General features: G+C 36.6%; 2 protein-coding genes across 2 annotated transcripts; both read right to left on the reverse strand.

Moving 5' to 3' along the window:
* Window positions 1–463: 463 nt before the first annotated feature.
* On the reverse strand, window positions 464–15319 carry fxyd6 (FXYD domain containing ion transport regulator 6). The gene is made up of 9 exons (XM_056756683.1): window positions 15018–15319; window positions 8146–8199; window positions 6230–6253; window positions 6055–6084; window positions 4417–4491; window positions 3686–3722; window positions 3485–3540; window positions 2367–2405; window positions 464–2283 (listed from the first exon to the last, which is right to left on the reverse strand). Exons 2-8 carry the CDS (start codon window positions 8192–8194, stop codon window positions 2377–2379), a joined length of 300 nt encoding a protein of 99 aa, XP_056612661.1. The 5' UTR covers window positions 8195–8199; window positions 15018–15319; the 3' UTR covers window positions 464–2283; window positions 2367–2376.
* A 191-nt stretch (window positions 15320–15510) lies between these two features.
* Window positions 15511–24628, reverse strand: tmprss13a (transmembrane serine protease 13a). The gene is made up of 13 exons (XM_056756678.1): window positions 24486–24628; window positions 21623–21788; window positions 20804–20917; window positions 20487–20708; window positions 20240–20366; window positions 19278–19373; window positions 19127–19170; window positions 18753–18915; window positions 17888–18057; window positions 17712–17810; window positions 17450–17592; window positions 16267–16422; window positions 15511–16133 (listed from the first exon to the last, which is right to left on the reverse strand). The coding sequence occupies exons 1-13, from the start codon at window positions 24501–24503 to the stop codon at window positions 16119–16121; spliced, it is 1533 nt and encodes a 510-aa protein (XP_056612656.1). The 5' UTR covers window positions 24504–24628; the 3' UTR covers window positions 15511–16118.
* Window positions 24629–24961: the final 333 nt, after the last annotated feature.

Consider the following 24961-nt stretch of genomic DNA (forward strand, 5'->3'; position numbering starts at 1 on the left):
CCACCCCTCCCCCCTTCGCAGAGCATTCGTAAATCTGTCCATCGTTCTTTGAAACACATTTATTAGCCTATAAACAGCGGCCTTCAAACGGTGATAAAATACCATCCATCCCAACCTTTGGAATCATTGCCCAAGGGAACTCAAGTTACATCACAGTATAAAATACTTCAGTCCGGGACTGATGGTGGCCATATTGTGTCTTGACTTTAAAATATAAGTGAAGGACCCCTGAGAGCTTTCGTTCCACTGTAATTGATTTCAAATCCTCTTTTTCCCTTTACAGCATGGTACACTGTCAAATCGATCAAACTGATGTACAATCAGAGCCCAGATACTTGGAAATAAAATATTAGATGACGTATTGAAGAGAGCAGGTGATATATGACCTTCAAGGGTGAGAAAGAATAAGAGACTGCCTGACACTTGGTGTCTCTGTTAAAAAAAATCACCCACACGTTGATGCTTGTGTCAGACAGAGACTTTATATATATAGAAGCACAAAGAGCATCCATACACAGTGGCCGCACAAAGATGAGACGAACGTGTTTCACATTCGTCTGTAATAGCAAAGTATCTGTGACATTAGACTGTCGAATAAATGTGTTTAATATTCTGTGGAACACATCTTTCTTTAGAAATTGACCTACATTTCTACAACTCTCATGAGTTTATCACAACAAGTGATTTGTGGCACAACACACATTCACACTAGTACACAAACACACAAAAGCAAATGTTGCTCTCCTAATAGGTCGACATTTTGGTCTCATGGAACAGTAGTGAATGAGTGATTTTAAAGCGCTAGTTCACACAAAAATGTGCTCATTCTCATGTTAATCCAAAAGCCAAAGGATATCTAACCAACGTTGTGTCATGTGGCTTCAGAAGATGGATGTTTTGGCACTTTAAAGACCCAGTCCCCATTCACTTTCTTGCTAAAGTTCACCCAAAAATGACAATTCTGTCATCATTTACTTCCACTCTTGTCAAACCTGTATGAATTCCTTTCTTCAAAATATTTCCTTTTGTGCTCGGTTGGTAAGCAAACAGTGCCAGCACCCATTCACTTCTATTGTATGAACACAAAACCAATGCAAGTCATTGGACGGCGGTTAACAACATTCTTCAAAATATCTTCTTTTGTGTTCTGCGGAAGAAGGAAAATCATACAGGTTTGAAATGACAAATTGGGTAAACTATCCCTTCAAAACATGGCTTTTCGCATTCTTCATGCATTGACATTCTGATAAATATCTAGATTGTGTTTCAACAAAAGAATCCCATTTCTTTCTAAATCTGGAATGACATTAAGCTGAGCGTTGTATTTCATTTTGGGGCGAACTATCTCTTTAAGGCATTAAATGCACAATCTACAATAAACATGATCATAAAAGGTAGAGGACACAGATTAGTGGCACTATGGTGAGGTGAATTGCTCTTTCGGTCATGCTGTCCGAGTCTGTTCTCACACAGCAGACGTTTAGCCTATACTGTGGGTCGAATGAGGGCGTAGAGGCCGGCAGTGTTGCAGCTGATAAGAGGACAATGGATTGGCGCCCCCTGTGGTACAGTGGTGCTACGGTTCTGTTTTTGTGCTTGGTCTGGGTACAGCGGTGGTAAGATTGTCAGGAGGAGAAAGCCCACACGCACTGATTCACACGTATGTGGGATCACGCACCCACACACACATATGCATACATGATATATTCAAATATATTTTCTGCATCACATATGAATTTATACTTATATTAAATACGTATGTAAATTTAAATATGTCTGCATATAATCTATACAATCTACAAGAGAGAAAACAGCAGGTGGGACACAAATGATAATAACAAGTGGTCACACCACCGATAACAGTAACAGTTGCTGTTAAATATGTTGAAACGAAATAGGTAAAGGGATAGATCTTCCAAAATAAACATTTTGATGTCATTTTGGGGTGAACTATCCCTTTAAAGGACACACACAGGTTCAGCTGGGGAGGAGCCGAAAAGGTAAAGAATGATCTACAGGAAGTGGCTAGTTTTACTTAAACAACTTACTCAAGACAAACTGTCGGAAAAGGCTACGGACAGAAAGACGGATACGGTTACTGGTCACGTGACAGGACTAGAGGTCTACGTACAAGACACTGGCCAATTAATAACCCAAATCACAGCCTCCTCCCCCTATATCTTTATCTCCTCACGGTCCTCTCATAGTCATGGTCTGGATTAGCTTCATCATCATGGTCAACATCAGTAAAGTCGTTCAGCCACAGCTATGTGTTCAATGACACTGAGAAGAAACAAATGACACATTACTTAATACAGCATACCACTCGACTCTTCATTTCTGATTCTATCACTCATATTCTTTACCTGGATGGTTTTAGTTCTCTGCTTTAGGGGTCTCCTTATCTTTATAGGAGAAAAGAACAACAAAGGGAATACATTCAGATTATATTCGTAAACTCATATGTGGATCAAAAAGATTAGACATTAGAAGATGTCTTCGATCTACTTTTTTCACATTCAGTTTGATCATCTTTATGTTACTTATACTTACTTACATTTTTATATGATGTATATTTCTACACATGTGTGCCTAGATTTATCATAATGTTAAGAATTTGTATCTGTTGTCTATACATATACTGTAACTACTATATACAAAATATTTGATATTTACACATTTTGGTTTTAAATATGAAGTATGTGATTTCTCTCCCACTAGCAGGACAAAAAGAGAACTGGAAAAATTATGTTTGTTTACAAACAATGTTCAAGTTCCATCTGTCATTTGTCAGACACACAGATCAGCATTGGTTGAGCCAACAAGGCAAAAAAAAAAAAACAAGCAGACTGCATTTCCATTTGGTGCCGTCATTTTTGTTTCAACAGACTGCAATTTGCTAAAACTATTTACAACCACTTTCCGTCTGGGGCATCGACAGCGCTCAATGCTCGAGAGAGCTTAGAGGCCATTCACACGCCTTCTCCCTTTCAAACAGCTTCTCAATGGAAAAGTAGTTGAAACTCGTACATTTCGTAAAAATGCTTTAAAGCATTGTAGCATTTACATTTTTCAACCTATTTTAGTGGTTTGAGTTGAACGGAAAGAGGATCTATCTCTGATTATTTTCAATAGGTAGACTTGGAAAGTTGTTGTGAAGCAGTAAAGAAGTGTTTTGGTAAAAGATTGACTTTGCTTTTGATAATTCCTCAGAATGATGGGGTTCTTCTGCATTCTGAGCAGTTATTAGATGTTGAGCTTTTTGCACTCCATATACCCAAAAAATGATGTGGAAAACAAGTCTCTTTCATACATGAAAAAGACAGAGACCCTAAATGTATTCGAATTGTAAAATATCCAAATCTCCTTTAATTTGTAAATGGGGAGTTTTGGAACAAGACAATGGGCCAGAGCAGTCACTGCAGCATCTATGTATGCACAATGTCTTCTGGAAAATACAAATAAGATGCAGGAGATGCATTACCTTTGGAGACCATGGGGTTTTCAGCTTGAGCCTCCTCATCTCCTGGGGCTCTGATACTGTATAAAGAAAAACTTGTGGTTTCACATGAATGTGACTTCACACAAATGCCTTATTTCATTCATTCATTCCCAAAATTCATAAGCAACACACACAACTACACTGGACTACAGTAGTAGATTCTATCTGTTGAATATTACTGACCTGGGCTTTTGGTTGATACTGCAGCGGCATCTGCGGCCTGCACAGTGCAAAGAATAAACAGTGTAACCCATATAAACCCAACAGGTTCTTTAACCCATATGACCCAGCCTCATCTCACACGAATTCGTAACTATTTTACATGATGGCTAATGAATTTGTATACAGCATGAATAGAAAAACGCAATGCTGAAGCCCCACCCCTAAATCTAACAGCTAAACTGTATATTTCCTGCATCTCTCACATCACTCATAGCACTTTTTTCTTCTTGCATAATGAAATGGTTTCAATTTTTTGTTTCACGTCCATCTACAAACTGACACAGGATCTAGTGCACTACATTAGTACATAAATATCAGTTATCTTTGTAACCTGTGTGAAACACTATGGAGTTTGACGTCCTCATGTGTGGCTCATCTTCAGAATAAAAACTTCATCTTGACGCCCAGTTTTGAATACAAGCACTGCTGAATAACAGATAACTCATGCGAGGGACTCTAGTTTGAGCCATTGTGCTCTGATTCTCCTTTGATTGATAGTAATTTGTGTGTCATTTAGCTTGTAAATAAAGACAATTAGCCGATGAATGAGAAGATATGACTGTATAAGTGTGGAGGTCTGTTTCAGATATGCATGGAACATGGCACATTCATCTATATCATTGAACAGATCATTCAGGGTTAAAGCATGCAAGTTAATGAATTAGTTTAATAGGTAGAAATATGTTTCTTACTAAGAATGAGAACCACTCCAAGAGCAAAGAGGACAACGGCAAATGCAAGACCCCCAATCCTTAAACTCTCATAGTCTAGAAAGAAAGAGGGTTATGAATGGCAGGAGAATAAATGCATTCTGGGAAATATCTAAAAAGGTTCAAGCTTACACAAATGTTCTACTGTGCGTTTAAAAAGCATTTAATGTCGATTCATTTATATTCCACGTTTTGTATCTTTAAAGAATTCAGGATTTTTTTTCATTTCATTAGCACAATAATTTCAACAAATCTTGTACATTCCAACAGGCTCAACACATTTTTTCAGGTCAAACACAGAATTAATTACTTAATTTTTTTGGCATACAGTAAGAGTACAGAGCTATTACAAGGAATGTATATAACATATAGTCCATCTAATCAGATTTTGGAAAGAGAAAAAATGACAGTTTTTATTTAATCTTGGTCATACTTGTGACTTTAACACTATGAACTGGGTTTTCATAAATATCAATTTCAGATTCACAACACAAAATACTCTAGCAGAAGAGTGTTGGTTTTCTAACTTGGCTTCTAGCAAACTCCGTACTGTAAAAACTTTTTTTTTTAGGTTTTTTTAAATGCAGTCAAAAAAAATCCATAAAAAGTCAGCAAATTTACAAGAAAACCAGGGGGGGATATAATAATACAGGGAAACCCTGTTCTTTTACAGTTTATTTGTGGCGCCCCACCTGCCAGAAAAAGTATTTTTTCTTACAAGATTTCTTTTTCTTACAGTTTACTTTTGAAATACAGTCAAAAACTATAGGATTACAGAAAAACACAACATATAAAAAAAATGGGGAAAACTATTTATATATATCCCAATATCTAATAATTTTACGGGGAAAATATATTTTACGGTACATTTCTGTTTTTCCAGTTTACAGAAAATTTCATTTTTTTGCAGTGCAGGTATGACTTGTTCAGAAGGGGCCTGTCTCTAGTTATTAAAAGCAAGAAGTTGAGATGTCTAGGCAGCCAAAGAACTCTGGAGCTCTGTCTGTGTTAAAGGCCTCCTGGTCACTATAATGATATCCGACGCTTCATGTCTGGATGCTCAGTTTGCACGGTGTGATTTTGTAGCGTCTGGATTTAAAGTGGCTTTTTAGAACCTTTCTAGAAGCGGCATCTTAATCTTCATGACAGCATGACTGATCTCCTGTCACAATCTCAAGAATGATCTTCTGTTTGAAGTTTTGATAGGAAGGCACTGACATTTATGATTCAGAAAGAAAGAAATTGCTGGCGTAGTGCATTTCCAATACATAATACATTTACCAGTAATTTTCGGTTTTAGATTTTTTCTATTTAGAAGACATTTTAATGAAATATTAAAATAATGCAGCTCTTTCCTAAGTACATGCACCAGCTCAAGTTGAATTTCTCCTTAATATCCTCTCAGGGATCAATTAGGTAAAGGTACAAGTGTCCAACAACCCGGCATGTATCTAATCCTCAGGGGAGGTGTTAACTAAACTGATAAGAGATATTGGTTAGCAATTATATTTCACTGTCCTGGACTTCCTGCCATTTTGGATGCGTGTCTCATTTAAACTAACATAATCCTGCTTGTTTGTGTGTGATAAAATATTGAGCCGTGAAAGCAGTGATATTTACTGTATACAAATGGGTCCTTTTCTTTTCCATCTAATGGAGACAAAAGTGAAATAAGACATTATTAACAATAATATACACATACTCAATACATTTTTTTATCTTTTTCAGCACAAGAACAAAAATGAATTTGTGAGCTGTTTAAAGTGAAAAATGTATGTGTGTCTGGGATGCTTACCTCCGGCATCACTGTCAGACAGGGCTAAAATGGATAAATATAGACAAAATGAAACGGTGCGGAACCATTGGGTTCAGTAAGTGGAATAAGAGTACTCACATTAATGCAATATGATGTTATTCAGTTTGATATGAGTGACACACAATATGTGAAAAAAAGACATAATAAGACATAATAACAGGGTTGTATTGAAAGGTTCACTGCAATTTGTACAACAAAATCCAAAGATATCCATTAGACTAAATCAATGGCTGTAGGAGGGAAAACATATACAGATTTTTTTACACTATGCACACTGTAATACTAGAAAATCGAGCTTTGATACATCACAGCGATGTAGCCAGTTCAGTTAAGGTCATGAACATTAAAAAGAAAAAATGTTTAAAACACAAGACTCTAACTCTTAAGTAAGATCAACACCAAGCCGACGCGACGAACTACCGTAGACGAAAGGCAGACTGTGAGGTTCGCTGACCTTGACTGCGTCTGGGTCCAAAATTGCCTTGACGGCCAAGTAGCACGTTTGCTCTGCTCCTGCGTGAGAGGAATTACTTTCTCTTTAGGGGACTGCAATGATTACACTTTGCTTCTGGGAGACAGGCAAGCTAAAGTTTATTTTTGTTTTAACATTACAACACAAACTTAATCCAGTTCACATCGTATTGGTATGATAGATTTAGCCACTCAAAAGATCCGACTACCAGACAAGCTCCGCCGCCGATTCAACATGTAAATTGGCCCAAAAAGTGAGACGGGGACAGACTTTAGACAACGGCGCGGAACAGACCAAAAAAATTAGACAGGTTAACCCCCTAAACTGTCCAACGGCCGACCGTCGACTCTGTGTGTACCTTACTTTAGGCTCTTAGGCCCAGTCTTGTTTACCCAAAAATGAAAATTCTGTCATCATTTACTCATCCTCTAGTCATTTCAAACCTGTATGACATTCTCTCTACTGCAGAACCAAAAAGAGGAATTTTGAAGAATTTTTGAAGAATGTTAGTAATTGTACAACAGCGATACTCTTCTTTTGTATGGACACAAAACCAATGCAAGTCAATGGGTACTGCTGTAGATCGGTTCTGCAGAAGAAAGAAATACAATTGAAATGACAAGAGGGCGACTAAATGATCACAGAATTTTCATTTTTGGGTGAACTATCCTTTAAGAGATCATTATTGACGGTCATGGAAATTTCTATTCTCTACATTTCATGATATAGTATAATCTCAATACAGCATACATGCTAAACTGGGTTCGTCTTGACATACAGTATAAGAGAGAAATCAAAAGTAACATGGCAAGGTCAGAGTAACATAATGGAACAAATGAATAAATAGGGAAGGAAGGACCAATAAATAAAAAAATGCTAAAGAAAAATGAAATATTCTTTAGCCATCCGAGTCTGATAGTTAGTGATGCACTCAGCAGTGGGCTGACTGGTTTGTTGACAGAGGAGTTAGATGAACTTGTTTGCATTTTAGAGAACTCAATCAATCTAGTGCACATGTGCTGGCTGGTTTTCATGTGGCCTAATTGTGTGGGGGCGGAGCCTCTCGGAGGTCTGAGATGGATGGGATTTAAAATGGATGCTCTCGTTTTGCAGGCAAATTGCACAGCATTGCACAGACATAAAAAAGCATGCATGCCCAACAAATGCAAACAAAGACCTTAAGATGTGTTTAAACAATATATATATATATATATATATATATATATAACCCATAGAGAACACTCTCACAGAAAGAAAAAACCATGCTGTCAGATTAGAAGAGGTCACTGATCAAATTCCCAGGTAGAAAACCTCCAGACTAGAAGTAATGTTTCATGTCATCAATTTCTCCCCATCTCTTTCCTGTTTTTTCCAATCCTAGTAAACACAAGGAGCATGGAGACAGATGTAAAGGTGCACTTACCCGCCACATAGACTAGGAGGGAAAAAAGGAAGACCAGAACAGTTTCCATGGCAACTGCGATGGGGAGAAAGCAAGAGATTGTAAATAGAGTCAGAATTGGTGTTAGTGGGTTACATGCTTACCACGTTCATAAACACTATAAAGATCACGCAACATAATATTCAGAATCACGCTGAAATTCTGCCCTTGACTGACAGATCGCTTTGTACCTGCCCATATGCTGTCAAACCGTTTGACACGATGCTAAATTTAGCCCATCTACTGCCTCGTAAATCACAGATATGGATCTTGTGTTTTTGAAAGAAGGTCCCAGAATCCCTGGATAAACAAACCTTTTTGCCATAGTATGATACGACTTTGAAATGTTGTTTACACTTAATGTTTGCCACAACATTTTCATACCACATTCGAAACTGCTTGATAAAGCGATAGTTCATGCACAAACTAACATTCTGTCTTCATCTACTTACCCTTTTGTCATTTCAAACCTGTAGCCCATGACTTTCTTTCTTCCACATAACACAAAAGCAGATATTTTGAAGAATGTTCGAAGAGCAGCGCACCCATTCACTTCTATCGTATAGAAACAAAACTAGTGCAAGCGACTGGGTATCGATGGTGTTTGGTTGCCAATATTCTTCAAAATATCTTCTTTTGTGTCCTGTCGAAGAAAGAAAGTCATGTGGGTTTAAAATGACAAGAGGGTGAGTAAATGATGACAGACACATAACATGATAAGATTTTACATCATCAGCTCCCACTAGTGCATGTCTACATTTTTAGCAATTCTCTCATATTACCTACTATATTAAATCTTTCATTCATACGGTCAAACAAAATCTTCCAAATCAACTGTCAAAAATCTTCCTTTTTCTCTTTGGATTTCTGACAGTTTATGTGTGTGCAGAGTCATTTGTACAGTGTAATGCAAGAGACTTCTGAATTCAGTCACCAGTCCTGCAGCCCGACAATCTCTTGAACAGCTCTCAGGGACTCGGTCATAGTGGTGCCATTTTCTTGAACATTAGGCACTGAAAAGCCATTGAGACACAAGATGACACAAGATTAAAGTAGATTAAATGCCCTTGACCGAAGGCAGGACATTTATTCTTCTTCTCTGAATGATTCAAGAAACTGAGTGTGTCTCATAAGCAATAGTTTAAGATCAAGGCAATTCATTAACCGAATCATGACTGTCTTGGAGCTCAGATTTAAAAAGAAAGAAACTCTACTACTATATGTGGAAATGGAGAACATTGCATTAGCATCACCAAAGGTTACAGTTTTGATTCAAGGAAAATTTACTTTTAAAAAGTATACATTTTCAAATGACCTCTGAGTTGTTTGAATGAAAATCTGCACATTATAAAACATGTTGGGTTGTTTAAACCCATGGGTTGATAAAATACACACAAACCCAATCGTTGGTTTATATAAACCTTGAATGTATAGTTTTGTTTAGGTTTGTCTAAATTTTGACCCACGTCTGGGTTGCAACAACCCAACATTTTTAGAGTGCATAAATGAAAACTTCAGAATTGAACTTCTCGGATTGGAAAAAAATGACTGCTGTACCCATAAGATACGCATTACTGCCTTCATGTCTTGGAGAAGTCGTAATTTCAAAGCACTGGAAAGCAGGTGCCTTCATGTGTCAGGGATTAAGCACATTCTGGTTAGCAGAAGGCTTCATGGTCTTTTCCATCACTGTTTTCTGTAGATCCACGTCATTGTATTTTTTCAAATAAAATTACTTCTAATGTGTCTCGCTCATAAGTAATTTGTTCCAATAATCAATCTGTGAAGATCTTCACACAAAAAAAATGTTAATGTTATTTTCAGAAAATGCCAAACACCTGCGCTCGACCGTTCAATGCCAAATGTGCAACATACCAACATAGTGTTAAGTAGGCCACCCACATCCCTTAATAGTATCATGGTCGACCAGTAAAGAAAACAGGGTCATTCTCGAGAATGACATCATACGATCCTGTCTGGGTTTTCCCTGGTAGTTAGTTAGGAATTTTAGTTTGTTTCTTTTGAGTTCCTGTTTCCTGTCCTGATTTGGAGTCATTTGTGGTTCTTTTGTTCATTGGTTCCCTGTTGATTGTCACCCAGGTGTGTCTTGTTAGCCCCCTCTAGTATGTTTATATATATCCCCCAATCCCATCCAATCCCCCCTCCACCCCCCCGTGTTTCCTTACCCTAAAATTGATTGTTGTACCTGTTAGGTTGTATGCTATGCTCTTGTGATTCATGTGTTTTTGGACTTATATTTCTCAGTGGATGTGTGTCACTCTGTAGACTTTATGAAATGTATATTTTACTGCATTTGGATCCTCTCCCTGTCTGCCTGCCTCTCCACATGTAACAATACCTCCCTATCTGTGAATTTTTCTGTTTTATTCAAATTAAAATGTCCTGTTCTGCCTTAAACTGACATAATAGTTTTATCTTTCAGACATGTTATTTGAGATATATTTTTCACCAAAGTGTTTGGTGGTTGTTTAAAATGTTTTTTTTTTTTTTACAGCCTATATCTTAAATATCAATGTTTCACTATTAACACAACGCTGTGCCTGAGTAATGATGAGGGAATGCACCAGAACCAAAAGGAAATCTTATCCCATGTCTTCCTGTAATAGCTCTGACACTCCATTCAGTCTGGGGACAAAGCATCAGCTTGGATAACCTCCTGTATGTTCTTCCTTAGCGTTCATCCCATATCAGAACGACCAGATTGCTCAGCTACGACTAGCTTGTATGAGATGATGTTAACACAGTGTAGATTGGTGAATATCTCTCTAATCTTGGTCAGTTTTAAGAGCTTCAGGCTTATCAGCATGTCACCCAATCTAAGCCACTGCTCTGCTGCTAATGGACAACTCAATGCCTGACAGATAATCAGGAGTGCAGTATATGAAATGAGCAATGAAGACTGTAATAAACTAGTGTAATCCTCTGACTAACAAAAGGGAGTACATTTTTCTCAGGGCTGCATGAACGGTCTGAGAAGAAAGTGTGTATGGGGGTGGGAATACATTTACCACATCAACTTGGTGTATGAATGTTAACTCATTTAATAATTTTAAATAAATTTCATAATTCTATAACAATTTTGAATGTACTAACATTATTTATGCATATCCTTTGTGTGCTTTAAGATTCCTTTTTTACCTTTATTTACCATAAATATTATTTGTGATTTATAGTGGAATTTCAGTAAAGGCAAAAGATGTACAGTCAATCTAAAAAGCAATGGCATGAAGCAAGACAATGATAGATAGGTATTTCAACCACATTTCTACGATCTACATCCGTTTTTTTGATAGACAATTATTACTCTCTCTGACATCTGTAAAATCATTGATCTTTACAAGAACACCTTTGTTGATCCAGAAGTAAAGTTGCTCTGTTGAATCTTAATGTTTTGTTTATGGCTGGGGTCGAGGCTTGAACACTCAAGATTTCGGTTTAGGGGCAGAAAGCAGTTTGTTTAAAAGGAATGTCCTTCCATGACCAAAGTTCCAGGGAAACATCCCACATCATAAAATCATGCCTTAAAGGGATAGTTCCCCCCAAAATATAAAATGTCTGTCATTATTTATTCACACACCATGATTACTCTTTTTTTCTGTGCAACACAAAATAATATATTTTGAGAAATGTCTCAGTGGTTTGCACTATATATATTATATATACTGTATTATAGTCAATGGGGTCTGATTGTTGTTTGATCACAAACATTCTTTAAAATATCTTTATGTTCAAAGTAATAAATGATGATAGAATTGAAAATTTTGGGTGAACTATCCATTTAATGCTTTAAAATCATCCTTGGTTTATGATTAAGATCATATAGCTCATGCTAGAGTTCGCTGGCATCTGTTGCTGCCAGCTCCAGATGCAAACGTTTGTCTATACCTTTTAGTGAATAATAAGCAGAAATTATTTTATGAACTCAAAGATTCTTGAAGATGAGTCTTTAATGACTTTAAAAACCAAAACAGCTTCCATGACCCAATCAGAATTTTCAGAGGAGAGGAACACAATTGATTCCTCCTCAAAGTTGCAAAGCCATATAATTCGCCCTTATAGTCAATTGTGACTCTGTTGTCAGGAACATTTCCCGAAGGACAAAAGAATGAGTACCACTTAATCCAAATGGCTTTAAAAGAGGCAAAACATTATTTATCCCCACTAACTGTCATATACATTGCAGGTATTTATACTGATAAATACCCGTTCCAACCAAACAAAGGTAAACAAAGAAGATTTATTTGTGGTATTTCGTCAGCTGATTCTGCGTCAGTTGATGGGAGACCATATGTGAGAAACTGAGAAAATATGACCCCATTGATTTGACTCCCTCTATTAATTAATACAAACTTTATCATCAGCAACTCCTGGCAATGTCTGAGAGCTCTCATGACTAGGTGTAAGAGAAGCACTTAAGTGTTTACACTGCCAGAATTGGAACAGTGTCTCTCTCTCCATTTCATTATCTTCCTCTCTTTTTGCACATGTCTTGGCCCCTATAAACAGCACCTGGTGCTTTGGAAAAAATGTTGAGTGGAGCTCAGTACATAGTGTTGATTGGATAACACATATGCATCTTTTTTCCAGCCGAAAATATAGATAACGTCTATTTGACGTCTGCATTTACATCTGCAAGATATCTACAATACATAGTTTGCTCATTTGCAATACATCTCGGAGACGTCTGCTGTCAGACGTCATATAGACATCTAGAAGATGTCTGTAAGATGTTTATGATTTAGTACGGATGTACAACAGCTCTTTCTAAGATGTTTAACAGATGTTTTTGCACCACAGATCTCCAGATCTTTAGCAGACGTATTACAGATGTTAGGACGTCTCTGAGACATATTGCAGATGAGCAAACTATGTTTTGCAGATTTCGTGCAGATGTAAATGCAGACGTCAAATAGATGTAAACCAGATGGATTGTTCTATCTGGGCTGCAGATAATCAGACCGAATTTGGGCCGACTTTACGCATTACAACAGGGATATGTCTCTGTCGTCTTGGATTATCTTATCCAAATTTTTTGTGAACTTCATCAGGACCACTCCAATCACAAATCCTAAATATGTCTGTTACACCAGACATTTCACACGCTATGTAATGTTCATGAATTATTGCAAGTAGTTTTTAATTCCACGCAATAATTTGACCTAAACATTCAGCGCTGTGAAGTTCGAGGCCCATGAAGAGCGGTGCGAGTCCTGATAGGCTCTGCAACACAGAGAGGCTGCGCAGGGTCCTCAAGATGGACCCCACGCCAAAAATGTCACCTGTCTGAAATCCATGAATATCATAATAGTGATAATAGTGACACATCCATAGATATGTTGCAAAAAAATGTAGATGGATAGGCTATTTGATAGGCTACATCAGTGGTTCTCAACTCTGGCCCACGATATTCATTTTCCTGCTGAGTTTAGCCCGAACTCTGATATAAACCACCTTGACAAACTAATCTGCGTCTTTAGGAATAGATGCATTCAACTTAATGTGGCGCTGCGCAAATCTATCAGAGTATGACATTTAAGTAACGCGATAGCGATTCAAGTGCAGATTGCTCGGTAAGGATTTGAATCGCTCTCGCGATACTTTAATGCGATATGCCAAACAATCTGAGCAGCCCAACATTAAGTTGAACGATACTGTTCCTGAAGTCACTGATGCCTCTTCTGGTGTTTTATCAGAGTTGGGGCTAAACTCTGCAGCAAAATGGATCTCGGGGGCCAGATATGGGAACCACTGGACTACATGATCAGATCAAACAGTTTTCCTTCCCTTGGTTTTTTTTAATCAACAGTTTTAATAAAAGACTAGAGAATGAATTCCTTCTTTGAATAATGTGAGTAACGGGTCATCCATGCCTATTTAAAGTGCGCCCCTAAAGCCTATCATCACAACGAGGGTAAATTGTATCTATGACAACAAAGCTTTCATTGGCGCGCGCCCAGACGCGCCTCAACCAGGGTGCAGAAATATTGCTATGGCAACTGTTTCAGTCAGGTGATTACGATTATAAGTAAAAAAACTGCCTGTAGCTTTGTATGGGAAAGCGACGGTAGACTAAAAAACGAAAATCATCGTCGGATGTCATCGTTTGACAACAATTATACAGAACAATATCAAAGAAAATAAACATGCACTCGTTTTAAAGACATCATGTGTCCTAATGTGTAAGGATTACGCGCTACCTGTTGTGCGTGGTCTTCACAGGACCCCTCCCAACCTGTGGAGCTCCTCGAGCATGCATACTAAAAGCTCATTCCTTGCACTACATATTCCTCTCAGTAATTAAAGTATATCGGCTAGCGCTGACATTTTCCCGCCGATAGCGTCTGGTCAGATAAAGAAGTGGCTCAGACATATTCGCATATTTCGTTTTTTTATGCAAATACGAATAACGCTGACGCCGCGCACGTTACACTAACATTGCGCACTTTAAAGAAACCACAAAGCAATTCGGACACACCCTCCTTAAACATTGTTTTCAACACACCACTCCATACAATCCTCTGATGAATATATATATATATTAATATACAAATAGCTGCACAGTCTTGTTATAAATTTAGGACTCTCAACTTTTGCTAAAAGTAAATTCTATAATAAATCATTTTTAAAAATAAAATACAACATCAGTGTGTTTGCATTACACTGTGCAATGATAAATGATGATGTCATTGGAGTTAAAGCAACTGACGCACGTCAGCCCAAAATATACCTATAAGCAAAGAAAAATGTCACTATGTAACATTCAAAGGATGTAGCACAACAGCACACGCCCTACATGTTTTAGACTAGACAGAAAGAGTACCTTCATACTCTACCTTGTTTCGTCTCCTTAAGGGTAGTTGTCAAATAAGTGACTGAACAACAGAGGGGCAAAAACTGCTTCCAATTAATCCGCGCGCCTGTGAGGTCCTCTATCTTTTTTCTGTTCTGTGGATTATTTGTTTGGCGTTTTCAAACGCAATAAAGTTACGGATGCTGTATGTCAGCCAACGATGTTCACCTTCTCTTTCTATCGGCTTTAAAAATATTGACTGTCGGCTTGTCTCAGTATCCTCCCCTTCTCCTGTCGCACGCACCCCTGTGTCTTCACGCTCTGCCGGTTCCCACCCCGCCAAGCGCGCAGTGAAAGACACCGGACGCGTTGCCTGCTCGTGCCGATTGATTGGCCGATATCGTCGTAGGTTATATGATCACTCCTTCGAGGTCTATAAGGCTTTTAAAATGACCCTTTAAAAGAGGGAAATATGTATTTACATTAACTCAACACATTTTAAAGAAGTGTTTGAAACCCAACATACAAAACATAAAAAAGATCCAACTCTTTATTTTTTATATGATTTATAAAGAAACTATATGCAAAGATATAAAAAGATATGAGGTTTTTATGTAAAATAATTAAGTTAAGATCCTTCACACAAAGCCATCTGAGTTCATAGACACCCATTTGGATAAACAAATACAGATTTTTAGAAAGGTGCATTATATTCATACACAATACTCACAATAAACGTGTGTTGTAAAAATCAGTGCAAGCAGCATATTCATTTAAAGAAGCAGCAAAGGCCCAGATTCAACATTATTAAATGGATTAACAGTATAAATTCAAAGAAAAGACGTAAGGTAGATAATGGGAATTAAAGTCACAGTAGAGAACCACAGGGCCACGGCTGCAGCTATGCCCTCCCATGGTAATTTGTTTTTCATATATTATCATAGCCGAATGTAGAAACAGCATCATTAAATGGGGCCTGTAATTGACCGATTGTGTCTGCAGTATTGCAACACTGTCCCATGTCAAAGTGCATTAGTGTGTCCTTCATGTTCAATCCACCGCATATTTCAAGTTTGTACTGCTGTGTGTCCACCATCATTGTTTAGATCCTCAAGGATGGACAATACCATGCAGGAGAGAGGCATTATGGCTTCTCTTGCTGATGAAATGAAGTGAGAAATTGTCAAGTGAAAACACAGCTTTATGGTACTCTGTTAAAGGCAGATTTTAAAGGAATAACACACACATGATTAGGTTTACATGAAGTGGCACCATGCTCAATGCAAGCTCACCTGCATCTTGCTGTAGATCCAGGGTAGAAGGCTGGTCACTCTGCTATATACTCCTGGTTTAAGTTTTTGTCCACAGCCATTACCCCAACTTGTAATTCCTGCCAGGTGCCAGCGATTATTAACTGCTTTACAGACCAGCGGACCTCCACTGTCCCCCTGGAAGCAGAGACAAGGACAGAGAAAGCAAATGGAAAATCAGATCATTGTGAACTATGATATTTAAAAAAATATTTATTTTATAATACTGAATCAACCAAATTAATTATTATATTTCATGTATAATTCTGAACTATTATTTTGTACCAAACCTGTATACAATTCTTTGTTCTGCTAGACACAAAGGAAAGTATTTGGAAGAATAGTTAGTTACCAAACAGATTTCATTCCCCATTGACTCCCATAGTATTTATTTTCCCTACTATTGCAGTGGATGGGGGATGAGATCCGTTTGGTTACTGACATTCTTCCAAACATCTTCCTTTGTGTTTAGCAGAACAAAGAAAGATATGCAGGTTTGAAACAATCTGAGGGTGAATAAATGATGACAGAATTTTCATTTTTTGGGTGAACCGTCCCTTTAAGTAAGGATTTCATTCACCATTTTTTACACCCAACATTGTATATGGATAAGATGTGTGAAAACACGTGGTACCAGCAATTCATTTTAAAGGAAATTACTTTATCTTCCCTTAAGTAAAAACATGAGCTGATTTAAATCACAGGTTCTCTGAACAGTGATAACTGCCTCCTACACACACAGCAGGGACTATCTGTATAAGTTTGCATCATTTCAAAAGATTTGTGCAATGCAAACCCATTGACTTCCATTTAATTGACACAAAACCACATTTTTCAAAATATCTTTTATATTTCACATGAAAAAAGTCATAGGCCTAGGTAGGTTTTGAAAGGCATGAGGGTGAACGAATAATAGAATTTGTATTTTTAAGTGAACTATGCCTTTAAGACACCAACTGCCGTACAATTGCAACCTCACTATAGAGAGTTGTGAGTATGCACATATTAGCTAGTAACATATGGTTAAACAGCATGTTACAGCACTATATCCAGCCCACTGAAAAAAAATCTATGTCAGGACACAAAAGAAGCTTTGGGCAAGATGTGACCAGTGAACATGAGTTTCCATGTAGTTTGCACGAGGCCAACAATATGTCCGACTCACCTGACAGGAGTCCCGGCCCCCATTCAGATCACCAGCACATATCATATTGTTGGAGATGGCTCCTCTATATACCCTGCTGCTGTTGCACACATGTGTGTCAATGATGTTCACTGACACACTCATGAGTTTTTTAGAGGCAGAAGCTGATGGAAATAAAAAAAGTTATCCATAAACACAGTGATAAACTCAAATCAGGATCTACTAAATCTTTCACATTGCTGTTCTTTGACCCATTTATTTTCTAAACACAAGCTCTCTTCACCTCCTCCATCTTGTATTGTCCCGAAGCCAGATGTCCAGCAATCTAGATCTTCAGAAAAGTTCTGGTCAAAGGTAGGAAGGCAAACAGGCTGCACTTTATCTGGATGAAAATGAGAAATCATAAATTACAAATCCACACATAAAATGAATTATTATGCTAGATGGATGTAGACTCACTAGAGAATTCCACAGGGTTGCTGAGTTTCAGCAAGGCAATGTCGTAGTCATTCTTTTCATTATTGTAACTCTCATGCAGTATGATCTTTTTCACACTGTAGGCGGTCTGAAGGTTATTCTGGGAAACTGATCCAGCATGTACACGCCAGCTTCCAGAATTTGCCATTGATCTGTCATCAAAAGAAATTTAACATCCTGACCACTTTACACATATTTCATTCATTCAAAAAAATCTAACTTTCCATTGGCATTTTTCATTTTTAAGTTAGAAAAAAAGAAAACAAAACAAAAATAAATGCATCATTTTTGTAATTAAACTAGAAAATAGGTCCCAAAAGCCCAACAAGAGTTAAAGGGATAGTTGAAAGTTGTGTCATCATTTCCTCACCCTAAGATTGTTCCAAACCTGTATAAATGTCTTTATTCTGCTAAACACAAATTAATATATTTGAAAGAATGTCAGTAACCAAACAGATCTCAACCACCATTGACTCCCATAATATCTATTTTCCCTACTATGGCTGTAAATAGGGGATGATATCTGTTTGGTTACTGACATTCTTCTAAATATCTTCCTTTGTTTTCTTTGGAACAAGCTGGGGGTGAGTATATGGTGACAGAATTTTCATTTTTGGGTGAACTATCGCTTTAAAAGACATAACGACTGTTGCAAAGTTTCTGCATTGTAACCATTAATTATGTATACACAAATCTTTCAGTAATCTAACTGGTATTTTATGTCGCTAACAATGTTACAGCTTCTATTTGCAGGTAACATTACATAATAATGAAATATACATCTTAAAAGTTACTTTAAACATCACACAAATAAATGCAGGTATGTATTGAATGAGCTAATACGAACTTTTGGAAGCAATGAGCAGCTGACAACACAAAGTCCGGAGAGATCAACACTCCACCACAAACATGTCGACTGTTGAAATGCAGGCTAACCTGCCAAGGCCACTGGCCATCATTAGAGACACTGCCCCCTATAATCCTAGAGGTAAGCTGTTGCTGGCCACAATCTGGAAAAAAAAATATTTTAGTCAATATTTCCACACTGTTCATAATTGACTGTGGTTACTCTTCAGGTTTTTTTGAAATCTCAGTTTTCATACTGTAAAAAAAATCCACCTTAAATAACTAATGATTTATATTAACGTCAATTTAACTTTGAAATGTTTTATAATATATCAGAAATTAAAAGGTGTATCATTATTGATTGCTGCTCCTTACCAGTGCACTCAAGTACGACGGCTCTTTCATTTGGACAGCTTGAACTACACAACACAAACATTACAAAGGAGCAAAATAAATAAATTTGCAAATTTGCTATGCTCTTCAACAGTGTTATTCATTGATCTTATATGATCCATTGTTATCTTACCTTTCACTGACCAGTCCCTGTATAAGTTTGTCTTCTCTAGGTTTTAAAGAAAGGACCGTTGAAGTCTTGGTCTCTACGAGACCTAATGCATGGGCTCTGAGAGATAATAACAGATTGTTAACATACAGGCTAGTTATTGAGTGGAGAGTTAAACTGATAAGCAACTTTTTTTTTTAAATTACATTTTCAAAAATCATGTATTTTATTGTGTTATCTTGTATTAATTGTGTTTTTCATTTTAAAACTTAGAAGTATTTGTTTGAGTAATTATTACTCAACCAAGACAACCCAACTGCTTTGATTGAAATTAATTGAAATGCACAATAAAAAGCAGGAAGATTTCTAAAAACTGAATTCGTGGATGAGTAAAATTTAGTTAGAAAGTTCTGATGCATTAAAATGTCAATAAAATTATGTATTTTTTTAAGAAAATATTTTTAGACAGTTGAAATAAACTACATTTTACAACTGAGCGAGTAAAACTGTCTTTATTATAAACATTATAAACAGTCTAGTTTTATCTAATTTACTATGGTAAGCCTAAAAAATTAGCAACATGTGTTAATGGTTGAAAGGTTGGAAAGGTTGGATTTAATTTGCAGTATATCTTTCTGTAAAAATAAAAAAAACTTTGAAACCCCAGAAAGTCTGCAAGTGAAAAGTCAATATCAGCTTGACTTCTCACGGTGACTCCAAAATCATAACAATGTTAAACCCAAGATAACTTTTCCCCTTTTTTTTACTTACAGTTCGCCTAAAATAGCTTGTTATATTAATTTCAGGTCAGGTATAAAAGTCTGATACCTTGTCTAATATAACTAGCAATCATGTTTTAAACAAGTCAAAGTAATTACCATAATTGACTGAAATGTTTCTCACTGGTCAACGTGTGGTTTTATGCTTTTACCACAAGAGGGACAAAAGTTAAATAAAGAAGAATTTAGCATACTTAAGGTATTTACCTCCTGAAACCCAGCTGTACACATATCTGGTCAGCATAACTTTTATCCATGCCCGGATAACACACAGGGAGGAATTGTTCGCCCTGAGCTGTTCTGACTTGTAAAACTCCACCTTGGCTAAATCGCACTGAAAACACAGAATAATTTTAAACAATTAAATGAGACAAATATTTTATATATAACACAATTCTATATCTTCAATCTGATTACCAGCCTGTGCAGACACCAGGCCTGTGTGAATGCTCACCGCAGTTGGTCTCATCACTGCCCTGCTGGCAGTTTGCGATGGCGTCACACAGTACACTTGAGTTGGAGCAGGTGTTAATGTGATTCTTGTCTTTATCATCATTGCAGGATTCTCCTTTGCAGTCACTGTCATGGTTATCTGATTCATTTTCGCCTGAATCATTTGTGCCTGACTCATGGTCATTGGACTCTGAATCTGACTCCACCCTGGGTCCATATCGCACTGATTGAGAGTGGATGGGGTTTACCCACAGACAGAGTTGGTGGTTTGTTCTGATAGTGATACATTTATAAATGCATTCTTTCAAATTCTCTTACCTCCGAGCCAGATGGCCAATCCAATGGCAGCAAGCACGAAAACAACAATTGCACATCCAATGAGACACTTGGTACTCCGTCCATAGGACTGCCGCTTCTTGCTACTGGCATTCACTAATGGACATGTGTGACAAAATGTATTTATTATTCCTGGATATTTATTAATCATAAACACAAATGCTAATACTTATGTAAGAATCCTATTGTGTTTTTTTAGAGTTTAATTCATGTTTGTCTATAAAGCATATAATACAAAAACAAAATTGAAATGAAATCTCATATAAATGAGATCACAACTGAGAATCTTGGAAAATACTCCAATGTGTTCGTATTTTTTATATATTATGAATATTGTTTTTTTATTACAGCTGTTTAAGTAAACTATATGTTTTCAAGTTGCTTCTGCCGAAAAAACTTATGAATGCAAATTTATAATAAACTTTGTCTGTTTTTTATGTCTGGTTGACATTTCATAGGATAAACAACAATTAAATGGGCAAAATACAATAATATATCCAGTCCTAATCTACTGTATTGTTACATTTTACAATAAAGATGCAAGTAATCAAATAAAATGTTTAATGGAATGTATAAAAAAAGTTATGAACAGGATTTTAAAATTAGATTATGATCATCTTGAACAACCCCATTGATCATCAACAAAGTAGCCAAAGTAGCCTGATGATGATACAAATTATCCGTTATTCTGTATTTAGACAATGAAAGTCTAAACACTATTAACTCCAATTACCAAGATGAGCAGATCTTGTGTTTGGTGCATAAAATGTACCGGATTCAGTAGAGATTCAGTATACTTACACACAGTCTCCTGTGTAACAATGACAGCAGGAACTTTTGTTGGATCCCTCGGAACATAGTACGGTACAGTTTTATGGGTTGTGCCATTTCTCTCATGAACCACCTGATCATAGGTCATGAGTGGAGGCTGTGGCTCCAGAGAGGAGTATGGAGGAGGAGGGTCCTTCTGGAATGTAAAAAAAACAAGCAGTTAAGTATAGGTCTAGCATATGTGTCTTAGTGCAAATATTTGACATTTTTGGCCAACTGATGTCAGTTTTAGTTTTTTAGAGTTCTATTGAAATGCAAGTGTAATAATTTCAGATAAAAACAAATATTTTAATTTTATTATTTGTTTTGATTTTTTGCCATTTTGTTAAAGCACATACAAATAAATGTGTGCTTTCACTGTAAGAGCGTGCAGGTCTGTCTGTGTGTGCGCGCCTGCTTGTCTGTGTGTCGGTCCTTGTGTGTGTGTCGATGTGTGCAAGTATGTGTGCATATTGTGTGTGTGGAGCGATTGTAAGTGGGTATGTCAGTCTTTTGTGTTTTCACCTTTTGCTTGTTCTTACACGTATATGACTTTAATTGTTTTGTTTATAGTCAATATGTCTCATGTTCAGCTGCTTTGTAACAATATAATTGTAAAAAGCGTTATATAAATAAAGTTGAGTTGAGAAATGTAAATGAAGAAATGAAAAATGGACTATGATGTCACACAGCTTTTGGGAACAGGTTTTGAGAATGTCAGTAATGTGTGATAAAGATCTCAAGCTTGTACAATGGAAGAGGAATGTACAATGTTCTCACAGCCAGAATGCTCTTTAATTTTGTGACTGGACTAAATGTAGCATTTAAAGAGACATACTCCATCATTATTTAGCAGTCTACAATGTAAAAAGAATGTTTTACTGGTTTATTTTACAGAATTTTCACATACTTCAGAAATGCTGTAAAAACAGACTGAAAAATTACAGAATCAGGTTTAAAATAACATGAATAATATATCATTTTGCATTGAAAAAAGTGAGTTTTTTTCAGTTTCTTCAGCGCCCCAGCTGCCTCAATATTACAGTTTCACTGTATTTTTGAACAGTGTATTAACATGCCATTTGTGCTGCTTTGTTGAGGTCTTGTTGGATGTTTAGTTAATTTTCTTATCTTGCTTATTTTCTATTTCACTTCTATTTCATACAAACCCCATTATTGTCCTTATTGGTGAGAGAAAAAAAGACAGAACTGGGGCTACGTGGGTTGGGCACTGTCTTCTGGGAAAGATTGTTTTGTGGAATGTCCAATTATGAAACTTGCAAATAGATGCAGTCATTTTGTAACATACTGATCTATATTCAACGATTACACCTACAAGGAAGTGTATGAATTCCTTATAATCAATCATTGAAGGAAACATTTGTTGAGCTATTAAATTTCCAGCCTTACAGGAAATTATTTTGTGCTTGTTTGTATTGTATGCGTTTCTATTGTGCGAGAGAAGTTGTTCCAATACTTCCTGGTGTATAGCAGTTCCAGACTCAAGTAAACTCAATATATCTGTGGAAACTCCACAGCTCGACAAGATTCTTTCTATTCTGTCATGTGACAATGAATTGTGAAGGGCACAGCATTAAAATAGTAAAATAAATGACCTCTTTCTCTTTAGTTTTTAAATGTTTTAGCTCTTCATTTCAGTAGAGTAAAATAAAACAATTTCTTTGATTAATTGGCCTTTTGTGGTTTTCAGTGGTTAAATATTTCCTAATTATTTGCTTTTGTCTACGTGTTACATTGTAAATTGCTTGATAATCCATTGGTAACGTGTGATTCTTTACGATAAAACACTATGTGTGGTGTTTTCTATCTACAAATCTCTCATTTGTGTTTCATTGGGTACTAATTTAACCAGCTTGAGTGGAAATTTTTAAAATACAACTGCGGCCCCGGATCTAAAATGCCAACTCACAAACTTGAATGAACTACGACAACTCCAAACCCTTAAAGTTTTACTACACAATGAATAGTGGGTTTCTGTTTGACCTGTTGGATAATTATAGTGATATTCAAATACTCAATAAACCAACTACCCTACCAACTGGAGTTTGAAAAGCTGCACCATCATGCTATTTCTTAAACAAAGACAATATCGGTTTGTCAAAACTGAGTCATGTTAGCAGTTAAGATATCACATTTCCTTTGAGTGTGGGTACTGAAGTAACAAGCATGACAATTCTGTATGTATGTGGGGGAACTGGTTTGTTAAACTTGTCACCCTAGCTTCACAACAAAAGCAAATCTAAACAAGAAAAATAAAACTATGATGTCCTACATGTATTTTATATCACAATATGTAGACCTTCACTGTATTTTACCCTTCAATATAATAATGGCAGTCATCAATTCCTTTAAAACTTTTGTATAAGATAAAGAAAGAAAATTAAGATATTTTAATTTAAGCATTATTTATAGATGTATCATGTCCATTCCAATCCAGTCTCTGTTGAGTTTCAACAAAATCAAACCTTAAGACTCAGTATACCTTGCATGAAACAAGTGATGTGAAGCACATGCAAGCCATTCAAAAAAACATTTAACTTTAACAAACAAACAAGCAATTGTAACACATGCATAAGATGCAGAAAGAGGTGTTCTTGTAGACTGCAGTCAACTTGTCAACTATGACGTTTGCAATGTCATGGTCAAGAGTGTCAGAAAATGCATTGATTGATAAAAAACGCAAATGCTTAAATGTACATTGACTCACATTAAATAGCATCTGCCAAATGCATTTATGTAAAGTACATTGGAAAAACATATTCACACAACATTCACATGCAAATTGCAATGTAAAAATAATATGTTCTTGTGCAAAACATTTGTGTGGACTTACCGTGTCATTTTCTGCCATTTGAAGTGAGGACTGTGGTCAAATCCAAAGTGTGTATGGGTGGGATTTCTACCTGCCTCAACTGTACCAAAGGAGAAATGAGTCTATTCCTGACCTGCTACTCAGGAAACACTCAAGACTGTCTCTTCTTCTGCTTCTTAGCCATTTGTTATTGCTAGTGTCATATCTACCTGTCAGACCAGTTTCACAAGACAAAGGTACTGCATGCTTCCCTTTCACCTCCCCTCAGGCCTATATGAAAACAATGAGTTTAAAATAGACTCACATTACTTTCCTGAATGATGCATAAAACAGCGGTGTTCTACAAATCCACATATTGTATGTGTCATGCTAATGAATGAGATGATAAAGTTCACATCAAGGTCACACTGATAAATAAACCAGGACTGGACTAGTTGGTATAAAAATGTTTTGACTGGTTGAAGAAAATACTGTCAGGCTGTTAACCTTCGGTTCAA

This window comes from Triplophysa dalaica, chromosome 9 (assembly GCF_015846415.1).
Source record: "Triplophysa dalaica isolate WHDGS20190420 chromosome 9, ASM1584641v1, whole genome shotgun sequence".
NCBI lineage: Eukaryota > Metazoa > Chordata > Actinopteri > Cypriniformes > Nemacheilidae > Triplophysa > Triplophysa dalaica.

What these genes read in the sequence shown, in the direction of transcription:
- fxyd6 (XM_056756683.1), bottom strand. Translation starts at nt 8,194, where the DNA reads ATGGAAACTGTTCTGGTCTTCCTTTTTTCCCTCCTAGTCTATGTGGCG. An exon ending in GTCTGACAGTGATGCCGGAG is followed by an intron (nt 6,085 to 6,229) that starts GTAAGCATCCCA and finishes TGTCTCCATTAG; the next exon opens with ATGGAAAAGAAAAGGACCCA. An exon ending in AAAGGACCCATTTGTATACA is followed by an intron (nt 4,492 to 6,054) that starts GTAAATATCACT and finishes CTTTCTTTCTAG; the next exon opens with ACTATGAGAGTTTAAGGATT.
- tmprss13a (XM_056756678.1), bottom strand. An exon ending in CGTCGTACTTGAGTGCACTG is followed by an intron (nt 18,916 to 19,126) that starts GTAAGGAGCAGC and finishes TTTTTTTTCCAG; the next exon opens with ATTGTGGCCAGCAACAGCTT. An exon ending in GCTGCTCATTGCTTCCAAAA is followed by an intron (nt 18,058 to 18,752) that starts GTTCGTATTAGC and finishes TTTTGATGACAG; the next exon opens with ATCAATGGCAAATTCTGGAA.